Source organism: Rhipicephalus microplus, chromosome 4 (genome assembly GCF_043290135.1).
Source record: "Rhipicephalus microplus isolate Deutch F79 chromosome 4, USDA_Rmic, whole genome shotgun sequence".
Lineage (NCBI taxonomy): Eukaryota > Metazoa > Arthropoda > Arachnida > Ixodida > Ixodidae > Rhipicephalus > Rhipicephalus microplus.
In genome coordinates, this window is record NC_134703.1 from 147,156,197 (window position 1) to 147,168,521 (window position 12,325).

The 12,325-nt window shown below is 47.4% G+C and overlaps 1 protein-coding gene across 2 annotated transcripts in view; it reads left to right on the forward strand.

Annotated features, from left to right (window-relative positions):
* Positions 1 to 12,325, forward strand: part of LOC119172392 (irregular chiasm C-roughest protein) — a 183,190-nt gene that overhangs the window by 128,650 nt on the left and 42,215 nt on the right. For both annotated transcript variants that reach the window (XM_037423465.2, XM_037423463.2), the window contains exon 3: positions 11,032 to 11,284. In XM_037423465.2, the coding sequence (XP_037279362.2) occupies positions 11,095 to 11,284 (190 nt within the window). In that variant the 5' untranslated portion in view covers positions 11,032 to 11,094. The remainder of the gene's footprint in view (positions 1 to 11,031; positions 11,285 to 12,325) is intronic.

Genomic DNA, 12,325 nt, shown 5'->3' on the forward strand with positions numbered 1-12,325 from the left:
ACTGTCGAAATTACCTACGCTATGAAACATTGTTTCGCAATAAGAACATTTGCGATGGGAAAGTGCTTGTCGCCTGATTATTCGATATTTTCTTTCTCGTTTGAAATTGAAGGTTTACAATTTTCTTGCCGGCTCGGTATTTCGCAAGCGCATATCACACTTGCAAGCTTCACCTCTTTCAACAAGTACTGCACTACGTGACATTTCTTTTTCGCTCTTAATGATGGTGGTTCACATACTGACTACAGTTGCACAGGTAGAATCATCTTGCAAGAACTGTTCATTGTCCGGCTCTTTTCGCTAAATATATTTTTGCTGTCGCGAATTTTCTTGGCAGCTATGTTTTGGCAGATCAATGTTAACGGTTTGCGAGGGGTGGAGGTGGAGGTGGGTGTAAGTGAGTGACTGAGTGAGTTTAGTTGAGTGAGTAAATGACGGAGTGAGTGAGTGGGGCTGTAAAAAAGTCTTAGCAGGCCCAACGTGCCCTGCTGGAAAGAATGTACAAACTTTACGCACTTTTTAAGTGTTGATACACTCTACCAACTTTTCTGCACGACCTTATTCAGGTTGAGGACTTCGCCACTCTGCAACTCAGCTTATGGGGCTGCACGCTCTACAGGCCGAAAGACATGTTTGCACTCTTCGTGAAGGGTGTTGGTTTCACTGCAATGAACGCACTTATTCCTGTTGCAGATCTCTATTTTTCTGCCCGTAAGCCTAAGTTATGGAAGGAGTAGTCATCATTTACATTACGTCGAGATGGTCATTGCCACAATGATGGTTTGATATCCCCTGGCTTTTCAGTAGTGCAGGGTCTTTCGTTTACGTTAAATTACGTGCTAGTTCTTTTGAATGAACTGACACTACATCCATCTAGTTATTTATTTCGTTGCACATACATATCCGCGTTACACCTCTACAGGGGGCCTAAACTGTACGAATCTCGAAGTTATGTTAACGACGACCTTTAATCCACTTAATAAATAAACACGTAAATAAAAACGTGATTATTCGGTACTCATGTGACGTATACGAACTCTTTATCAGCACATCTGCACATCTGTATCATGCGTCTATCATAAATGAACCGATAAAAAAGGATCATTGTAGTTTAAAGTTTTGACAAGGTAAAGCAACATACACGCTAAGAAATGTAGACATAGAACGGGCGCTAGGCATCGCTATCTACTTGTCTCTTCCTTGTGTAAGTGTTGTATTGCGCTTGTTAAAATCTCTTTACGTTCAGCTACCACAAACTAGCACAAACTTCTGCGTTGGAGAGCATCGCACATACGACGCAGGAACACGCGCATGCATCACTGACGAAACTACAGCTAAAACATCGTCGTCTTCGCCACTTATATTCAGCCCGTGGAAAGAGCTCGCTCAGCAGCTGTTCTCGTACCTCTCTGCAGACTCTCCGTACAAAAAGCTCGCTTGGATCGCGAGTAACGACGCGTGCTCATGAACCAACAAGTCGTGCAAACAACGGCAGCAGGGGCAGCAAAAAAAAAAAAGAAAGAAAGACCACGTGTGCTGCGCCGCCACCTAACTGCAAACACTCGTGTCGATCGCTTCGTGTTAATCGCTCCCCTCGAGTGGGCGTGAGGCAACAACAACGACAACGGCGGTGATCGGTGGCGGCGAGGCTCGGGAATTCCTCTCTGGCACGCACATCACCGCCGCGAAGAGTGTTGTGTCAGTGTCTCGCGCACCACGTCGTTGCAAAGGTGCCGCTGCCGGGGAGCAAGGCTTATCTCTCCACTATCGCCTGGCACGCGGCTCTCTCGATCGGCGGCTCCCCTAGGAGATCCAAGGCGGCTGGGTGGGTCGTCCACTGTCGACGCCACACCCCTGGATAGCATCTCCTACTAAATGAGCTCCTTCGTTGTTTTAATAAACACCAGCACGCCCACCGGCCAGCTCGAGCTCACATATTCTTTCATAGAGAGAGAGAGAGCGCTCCTCTTGAGAAGGTGGCTGAGATTTGCAGGAAAACGGCACTAATTAGAGCGGCTGGTCAGCATTAATAATAATGGCTCAAAGTGACGACGACGACGCGTCATCTCGAGGCTGGCGAAAATGGCCGGGGGTGCAGCAGCTGACCTCACAATCCTTCTCTCCCTCTCTTTCTTTCACCTTCGCCTCTCCGCGCCTCCCTTTCGACGTATGCTCCTGCTAGCACCGCTTGTGAAGGAATGGTGTTTTCGCATTCAGTGCATTCCTTGGCTTTTATATATATTCTTTTTTGTCTTCAACCCGTCTATCTGGTTAATAAAGTGCGTTGAAGGTTGTGGGTACCTAACTCGTATAGACAAATAAGGGGAACGCTCGCTAAAACGCCTCCAGGAGCGTCATGCTTCTGCGTTGTAGTAAATAGGCGTAGATGCCCTACCTATACGAAGCCAAGTGAGGAAAAAAAAATGATGACTGTGCAGTTGAAGGAGAGACGGACGTCCATAGCCGGCCCTAGCGTGGGAGCATTACTCAAAGTGGTGTGCGAAAAACTGGAACGCGAGTGTTCCTTCTTATACTATTGCTTGGCTTCCTCGGCAAAAAATGAGTGCGGCTACACGTAAGTTCACTGTGCACTCGGGAACAGGCGTCCGAGCGTCACAACGTATAAAAGGCGAGACGCTTGCCAACGCCGTGGATGGAATTGCTGTTGCCGAAACATATTGCGCCAGCCCCTGCATACGCTGTCGCATCTTCCACGGACGAGCGGGCCGGAAGTTTCCGGCACTTCCGGCTCACTCCCGAGCTAAGCTTCCGGTAACATGTTTGTCAGCGATTGGCCGTACTGACGACGTAGTCGTTGATGGGACACGTGGCGAATGTGTAGCTCTTTGTCAACAGTCACAGACAGGGACTTCGCGCAGTGCCGTTGTCGATCTGCAGGTTGCTTTTTTTTTTCTTTATGCCTGGTACATTTGCGCGTTCGAAGCAGGAGGTGTCGATGCTTTCCGCGTAAAAGCCTCGCTATGCTTAAAGTTGCTGAAAGCTTTCCAGAGTAAATACCGTTCACGTATCAAGGAACACGAATCGGTCTATCTGGATGGTACGAGCGATTTTATTTGAGTGTATATCAACATTTTGCGTAGTATAGTTCAATGTCACTCTGTGAAATTGGCGGGCGTTTATTTTCACTCCTCAGTCACTGTGTCGTCCTTCTTTTTTTCTCTATCTCACGATGTTCTAGCTTTTTGCATGAGGGAATTTCCATTTCGCGAAGGTTCGTGTCTTGGCTAACAGAACGAACTAGGGCGCTTTCCATGTTCGAGTTTAGCATTCTTCGTATTACAGTGAGGCATCACTACATCCTTTCTCAGCCGGACAAGACAACTAAATGCCTGACTGATGACTGTAGGGAGCCGTTGGGGAACAAAATGGTTCATATGCGAGAGGTTCTAAATTCGTACCTAATATTGGCGCTTCTTAAAGATGAGAACTCCTTAGACTAACTTTATCGAGAAACGTAATCAGGCGAGGGCAACACAAAGAAAACATTCAAGACGTTTATGGGTGATTTCTTAGAGCCTTAATGCACTTTTTCTCTACAGGCCGCTGCGCGACTTATACTTGAAGCGTTAGTAAGTAACGCTTTAGATACTTTGTTTTCGTTCTCGGCTCAGATTTTACGTACCATTCCTACCTTCACCTGCGCTTACTTCGTTCCGGTCGTTACCCTGCCCTAACAAACAAACGCACACGCAAGCAAACATGCCCATCCGTTCTTTTCGCACCCCATAAATAGAGCGTCCAGAAAAGCCGAGTGACACGAAAAACTGTCGGGCCACATCAGCGACCGCCCAACGAACGTGTAAACGCAAGCGCGGCTCAAAGCGTGTTCAGCAAACGAGCCATCTTGACTGTCGGGCAGGCTATGAAGGCCATATTTTTTTCTTCCCTTCTTCCCTTTCTCTCTCTTCTCACCGTAGCCGGTGTCCAGCCGTGAACTTTAACCAAGATCTTCTCTTTTTTTACTCTCGCCTCGATCCCCCCTCTCCCCGTTTAGGCGCGTACGAGGCTTCCGCCTTCTCTCCTCCCCCGCTTTTCCCGCAACTCCCATGGCAGCTCGAATCTGCCAGCCGCTTATATATCGCTGCCGCAATAAAACCGGGTGATGAACGATTCTCAGGCGGGCCCCGAGGCGACGGCAACAGTGTCGTCGGCTCGGGGCCACGCTCTCGGACAGCGGGCGGTCTGGCAAGAAGGCGCGGTCTCGCGTAGAGGAGGGGGTCATGGAGACGAGAGAGAGAAGCTGTGGCGGTGGTGGGCGCTGGCTGTTTCCGCGATTCCGCGACTCTCATAACGACCAGTCTCGAGTTTTTTTGGTGGCCCGACGTTGACGCCCCTGGCGTGACACCCTCGGTTAGAGTCGAGGGTGTCAGACTTCTTCTCCCCCTCCCCCCGATTTTACCCACCCCGACTCAGTGATGAGAGAGACGGCGGGGAAGGCAAAGCCGTGTAGAAAGGGTGGCACGAAAGGGCAAGTCGAACCCGTGTCCGGTGGCCTCCGTTGTACCTTGTCGACGCTGTTAATGGCAGTGAATCGTTAGAGGAACGGCGCTCGCCACGTCAGAGGACACGGCTACGCTCGACGCCTGCAAACACTACTGAGAAAAGAGCAGAAGGAAGAGGAAGAGGAGGAGGAGGGTCTTTTCTTCCTCGCTCTTAACTTCGTGCCGCGGCGGCGAACCAATGCGTTTCCAACCACTTCCGTCATCGTCGCGCACGAAGTCTTCTGAGAAGCTGCCGCCAAGGTGTACTTACGTACGGAGCGTTGTGGAGAGGGTGAATAATATTGCCAACGGTGCACGACAGCTCCGTTTTCGTGAGGCGTGTCACTCTGAAGAATGGTCCCCTTCACTCGCCGCTACTAAGGGCGCCGAAGTGGGGGATTCGATCGTTGTTTCATTTTCGGTCCGCTGACGTCGGTAGAATGTCTTCTCACCGACGTCGCTTATTGGTATTCTAGCACAGATGTAAACGCAAACGACAACTCTTCCTCTTGTTTTTTTATCTCTGTTGATCTGACTGAACACAAATGAAAAGGTGGTTGACTACAGGGCGGATCTAGCATTGAAAGCTTCTACGTTGATCAATCTAAAAACAGGATGTGTGGAGTTACTATAATCTCGTAAGTCGCAGAATCGACAACTAGAATCTGTAGCACACCAGTTTTTTTCTTCTTTTTTCGTGAAGGGCAGTGGGACGAGGTGTGGTATAGGTGGTTGCTATTTTCGAAATTGTATATTCAAAAGTGTATTCGTTCGAATCACAACAAAATATCGCCGGCCAAAAACAATGTTTCCGATGTCACAAGAAGAGAAACTGACTTCTATGAAAGAATTAAAACGCGTCACAGATGCTCTACAATTACGTAATTACATGAATGCGTAAAGAAGATCAAAGCTTAACAGCAGCAACAGTGTCATTATCTGGAGATTGCACATTGCACAGGAACCGCAATAAAGTATTGCATGGACAGCTCTGCGACGGCATCGGAGACAGCATATTTGTGAATATGACACACGTATGTGCCTTCGTCAAGGATATAATCGTGATAATTATAACATCGTACGCTTCTAACGCTATGATATAGAACAAGAACTGTCAAATGATCTCGCCGCTAGTGCCGCTGCTGCCATTATCGTCTCCAGTGAGCCGGTACTCCGAAGTCTCAAAAAGGAGATTCTAAACCTCATGCAACGGCGTGTTTGGTTTCACCTACGACAAGGCCCTTAAATCAAGCTGAAGATTCTCGTATGCGGCAGAGCCTGCCAGTGAGAAGTCGTGGCTTCAGTTTCGATCGCCTCGACTCGTAAAGCTGTTCGTCTTACTCTTGGAGATGCATGAGTCGGTGCTGTGCCACATGTTTTCGCTTGTGTCCTCGCCAAGAAACAGACCAACTTCGCCGCGTAGTCTGTCGCTTTTGTTTTTCTGCTTGCAACGTTTTTTAGAATATTTCTGCATGCAAATAAGTACCCCGTACTCACTGTTGATTTTTTTTTTTTCAAAGTGTAAATTTCCACTTTTTTTTCGGCGTTCTTTTTTTTTTTGTTTGTTTTGGTGCGCGAAAACGTTCACGTTTGAGTCACTGCATATGATCCGAGTTTACGTCTATTTTCTTTTTTTTGGGGGGGGGGAAGCTCCTTATGGCGTGGGTCTGTCGCTCCCCCTCCTTCTTCTCCTCCTCCTCCTCCTCTGTATGTATGTATGTATGTATGTATGTATGTATGTATGTATGTATGTATGTATGTATGTATGTATGTATGTATGTATGTATGTATGTGCCACAGGGGTTGCGAGATAGGAGATGGCGGTACTTGGAGTGTTCACTAGATGTACGCGCGGACGGACGCACAAACAGACTAGCAGGTGGACGAACGAATGGATAGACGCATGCACGTATGGACGGACGGACGCATGAACGGACGGACAGATGGATATAGACGGACTCATGGATGGTCGCGCGGACGTACGGAAGCAAGAACGAACGGACGCGCGGAAGCATGGATAGGCTGACGGATGCTTCGCCCCACTCATCATGATTGACACCGTGGATATGCTGTGATTTTTTTTTTTTTGTCTTGTGTAGTGACTCTCATGCCTCAACAAGCGCCAACATCTGACGCCTGCCAGCCGTCTGACCACGCCTGCATACAACTCATTTGCCCCCACGCACTCGCACATATCTCGCTTTTTATTTAGTATTTTCTTGCTCTCATTCTCCGCTCACAATTGACTGCACGGCCTGCTTCTGCTTTTCTTTTTTTTAGTTCCGTTTTATGCGGTTCCTTCTTCTCACGTTGATTTCCTTTGGCTTGTCTCCACAATCTTCCCTATTGTGTTGTGGCCTCCTCTTGTTCGTTTGTTTATTTTCATCGAACGAAAGTAACAGCGGTAAAGGCAGGGTCGGGATAGGTGCGAGGCCCGCCGCTGCGACAGTGCAGAGGGGGAAGGTACCTCAATGTCGGTGATTTACGGTGCACGCCTATCGAATTTCCAATCCCCGTTTTCCGTATTTCGAACTATATATCTGTGAGTTTTATTTTCCTCTCGACGACAGGCGCGCCCCCCTCTGCTCTGCCGCAATGCCTCCATCTTGCGGACTCCGTAAGAACTCTTCCTCTTCTGGCTTCTGTCCCCCACTTCTCCTCAACCATCTTCTCGTGTTTCTCTCTCACGACGCTCTTTTGTTGCTGCCTCCTATGTGGGCTGCGTCGAGCTAATACACACAACACGCGTGGCCCCAAGCAGGCCGCAGTAAAGAAAACTGACGTGCGCTCACAGACACACAACACAAGCGCACCTCAACTTCCCAACGACGCCGGTTCAGAATTTATTGGATTCGATCATCGCGCGCGGCGTTCCACGCTGCTTAGAGGGCTTGCTTGGCGCGCCGTCGTAGCCTGCCGCGCTTTCTGTGGGGAATGGACAGGATATCAATATATATATATATATATATATATATATATATATATATATATATATATATATATATATATATATATATATATATATATATATATATATATATATATATGCAGTAAGAGGGAGAGAAGAGAGTTAGGATGAAGTGCGTGCCAATCGGTTCAATTACCCAATCGACGACGTGCATTGTATGCCCAAGTGCGAAAGAGGCTCTCCGGCACATTAGTCGGCCGGTTTCATCTCGACCGTGGGCGCGGGCCAGCGTCGTGGTGTGCCACGTTCACATACCACTTCTTTTTTTCTCCTTATATCTCTTCTTCAATTTCGTATACTCTCTCGTAAGTTCCCTATCGTTTTGTTTGCTTTTGCGTCTGCTGCGCAATAACACGGCACCGCGCAATAGGAAGGAACGATTCGCATCGGGAAGGGGGGGGGGGGGGTAACTACACGAACGCACACCCGTACTCTTACGTGTGTGTACGCTCACCACCACCGCCACTTTTCTGGGGCTGTTGTTGTCCGTAGTGTGGCGATTGTGGGTGGCGCGGATCTGCACTCCCTACCCCACTCAGCCCCGTATTTCACTCCTTTGATAGCTTTTCTCGTCCCCGGTAAAATAGAACAGAGAGAGCGTTTCTTACGAAGACCTCATATACGTAGCAATAGCCGCTCTCTCCTTTCCTCCTCTCCCACCGCAGCACGCCATTGTTTTCTTGCGATCCTTTGTTGCGGTCTCTCTTTCTCTTCGCTCGCCGCCTTGCGGAGAAAGCTGGCCGCCGACGACGCTCGTCGTGTTTTTTTTTTTTTCTTGTTTACTCCTGCATCATCTCTGCATGCCTTCATCGCTCCTTATGGCGAATAAAGAAAAAAAAAGGAGGGAGAGAATGAAAACTCTCTTGTTTGTTCAGTGCGGCTCCTTTTCTTTTTTGTTGACGTGTTTCAGATAACCGCTCTTTTTTTTTTCCTTGACGTTATTTGTACGAGCAGTTTGATAAACGACTGCCTCGATGCTGAACGGCGAGTGCATCTCGGCAGTCCCGGGTGCTAATCGCTGCGCGAAATATTGGCACCTGAGTGGACGAGACAAGCGCGAAGCAACACACAATCATCGCGATAAAGTCTAAATCGATGACGATGGTTCGGACTGCTTGTGATTTATTTTCTCTTTCATTCGCCGCCTTTATTTTCCTTCCTTCTGCAGTTCAACACTACGTTTCAGGCCGTTTGTCCTCGCTGTAATCTCATGCAGATGGGTCGGTAAATAATTCGCGGAAACTACGAGTTCGAACACGGAATGATGCATCCGCTTTCCATGCGCAATCAGCCTTCGAGGTAGATGCCACAGCATGACTCTTTGTTATTGTATTTATTTATTTTTTACCATCAAGTTGTCTCTTTCTCTGAATCAAGGGTAAGGAGTAACGTTCTGTGCGGGTGAAAGTACTCGAGATGTATTACCTGCAACTTTGTACAGAATAACAGAAAAATAAAACAGCTCTGCGTCGTCAATCAAACCATCTTTTCACGTGGTCCCAGCTTTTAAAAAGAGCTTGCAAGTAGATTCATATTTTATGTAAATACTGCGTACATCGTTATAATTTCCACGATTTCGTACAATTTCTGTCTCATTCATAATCAAAAGAATCTGGTTCAGTATAAATGACACAATAGTTATTCGCTGACATGTAACTGTTATCATCAGCGTGGCCATGCTTGCATTGATCATTGCCGCCAGGTCGTCAGCTGGAATCGAGTCTTCAGTTCGGCAGCCAAACTGTTTTCAGTTGAAATATATTTTATTTATTTATTTATTTATTTATTTATTTATTTATTTATTTATTTATTTATTCTGTGATACCCTTCTCACTCATCGCGCGTGCTTGTCGTGGTTCTCCACGTCTTGTTCTGGGAACCATGTTTCAACCGCAAAAAGGCTGCGCCATTCTTTTCTAAACCAATGCCCCGTCAGACATTAGGGAGTTTTAGAATAGTTCCAAGGCCACTGTGCATGTGCACCGCGCTTGGGTTTTCGTTTGGGGACGCTATTTCTCGAATTTAGCGGGAGCCCCAAGGCCTGCCCCAAAAGGTTTGGGTCAGACAAACGTGACGGCACCCACTGAAGTGACGGTTCTCGACCAAGACGAGAAGAGTGACATAAAATAGCGGGAGTGTCAAAAGCGCCGCAGACTCCTATACGAAAAATTATTGCTACTGCTTGACTCAAAGCGTCCATACGCAAAGGGCTTTGGTGCCACAATAATTTGGGGCCGGTATTCGAAAGCTCCCTATTAAGTGGCGCTGGATTTATTTCAGCCGCCAACATAAATGTTTCTGCAAACATTACCACTTTAGTGCTGACCTCATGCCGAATAATATTTTACTTCGTAAACAATAGCGCGTGATTAATGATTTGTAGCCGACGATACCGAAAGCGCTCCTTCAGAAAAATGTAGGCATCCTTTAGTGCTCTGATGCGATGAAGTCTAGTCTATCTATATATAAAGAAAAAAAAAACGCTTGTCTTGACCTCATTTCGCTCCGAATTATGTATCGGAAGAGTTCTTTATTGCCGTGTTGTTTCTAGGCGTTCGAATTACCGCGTTTTCTTTAATACTACGCATGTCGCTGTTTCACTGCAAAAAAAAAAAAAGAGAAAAAAACGGTGTAGCCGGAAGCACTCCGAGTAATTCGTTTCTCTGATACTCCCGATTCCGGCAACGCTCAGCGCTGAGCGTGCTTCTCAGTCGTGTTCGGCGTACTCCGCTTCGAAGCAGCATCAAAACGACCTAGTGAGACGGCGAGCTGGCCTTTATATACATCGGGAGCCGTCGCTCGTTTTGTGTTATGGGCAGTCTTAAGGAAATGACCGCGTCAGATTTCGGGGGGGGGGGGGGGGGGGGGGCTTGCCGATGTCGTTCGTTCGTGCTTGTCGAATATCAAGCAGAACGTGATACAGGGGGCCGGATTACTTACAGGGCCCTCGTTTCGCAGCCTCGTCAGACCGCTTCAAAGAGTACACGTCCGCCGAACTGTACGCTGATTTATTTTCCCTTACAAAAGCGGGAGGCGTATCGCGTCGCTATATATTTACTCTCGTGTAGCAATACCACTACGCTCTAGCCCTGGGGTTTGTTAGGTTGTGCTTTTTTTATTTATTTCTTTTTCGCACTGGCGAATCTGGAGTGATCAGAATTTTTCATTTGGTGTCCCTGTTCCCCTTTCTCCTTTCTCAATTTAGCGCCGAGTCATCAAAAACGTCTCTTTCGTTTTATGTGTGTGGCGGCGCCGCCACACGAGAGTATACGCATGCTTTTTGGCGCGTTTAGGATTTAAGTAAATGTGTGATTTACGTTGGTCAGATTGGTCTGAGAAAATAAAAGGGATGGGGGGGGGGGGGGGGAGACTAGTATTTTATTTTTATTTCGCCTTTTCTTGTTCGAAACGAAATATAGTAAAAAACATTCAATAATGGGTGAAGTTGGGCTCGCGGAGTGCAGACCTTGGTTTTATCTTGCGCTCTGTAGCCCGCGAAAAAGTTACTGCTCTCGATCAAAATGCTAATGAGTGGTCGTTCTATCTCTGCCTCTTCTATAGGTGCCGTCGTTCTTCTGAAGGCGTGCCTGCCGACCGGAAGTTAGGCCTAGACGTTGGCTCCCGATGGAACCCGGCACGACGACGCTGTGGAGGGACCCGCCGACGAAGCTCCGGAGACGAGAGCGCACGGGGCTTTGTCGCTGGACGGCCGCCGCCGGCGTCCGGCCCACAACGCCGTCCCTGAACGTCGCGCTTGTGCTTCTAGTTTTGGCGCCGCTGCTAAGCCTTGTGTGCGGGCAGCGCACAAGTTCGAGTGAGTCGTACATCCGTCCCTTTTTTGGTGCATAATGAATGGGTCACTCTTAAATAAAAGCTCGAAACTTAAGCCTAAACTACCCTCGTCGTCGTACATCCGTCCCTTTTTTGGTGCATAATCAATGGGTCACCCTTAAACAAAAGCTCGGAACTTAGGCCTAAACTACCCTCGTCGTTGTGGAAGGCGACATAGAGTGAAAAAATTAATTTGTTAACTGCATTGCGATAGGCGCGGATAACAAAAGATAAAGTGAGAACTCGCGGTCGTATCACGGTAATCTTGAAAAACTGATTCGAAGTAATCATACCCCATGCAGTGATCCGATCTTTCAACACTGCCGTTGGCAGACTCGGCATTTGTACCTTTTTGGGGAAAGGGCGTCGCCCTGTATGTATGCGAGATATAATGTCAACGGTGGGCACGATGTTATACTGTTGTCAGGTCTTGTTTACGCTTCTGTGCAATTGTCAACTGATTTTTGTTCTCTCGCTCTATTTCACTTTTCGTCTGTTGCACCTGTGGCAGTGTCCCGATCTTGTGTTTGTACAGGCCGACTTCTCCACATAGTATTGCACTGTCTTAACTTCGCTTAGTCTGCCACATTTGTTTATACGACAGTACCATAGTAATTTATACAGAACTACATCAGCCAAGGTGACTAAACACTTAAAGAAGGAAGACCCAACACTGCAGATAGGTACGAGCAGCCTCAACTTGATTACGCAAACGTGAGTTCCCCTATACCACTCGGAAGGTCTTCAATTGCTACTTTTTAAATGAAATGTTAGGCACATGTTCGTAGTAATGACTTCTCTAGAAATTATTCCCACCGTGTTCTTGCAATTGTGGAAATTATTCTTAAAAAAAAGTTGTCATTTCCGTTACTCACGACGTTCTTCCCGCAGCAGCACTCAGTAAATGTTGTATTGTTTTTTCGACTTTTATTCGTCCATTTTTACCTCAAAATATACGTGAAATGATCTAGTAATGCGCTTCTATTATTGGCGCCACTGCTAAACTTTGTGTGTGGGCAGCGCA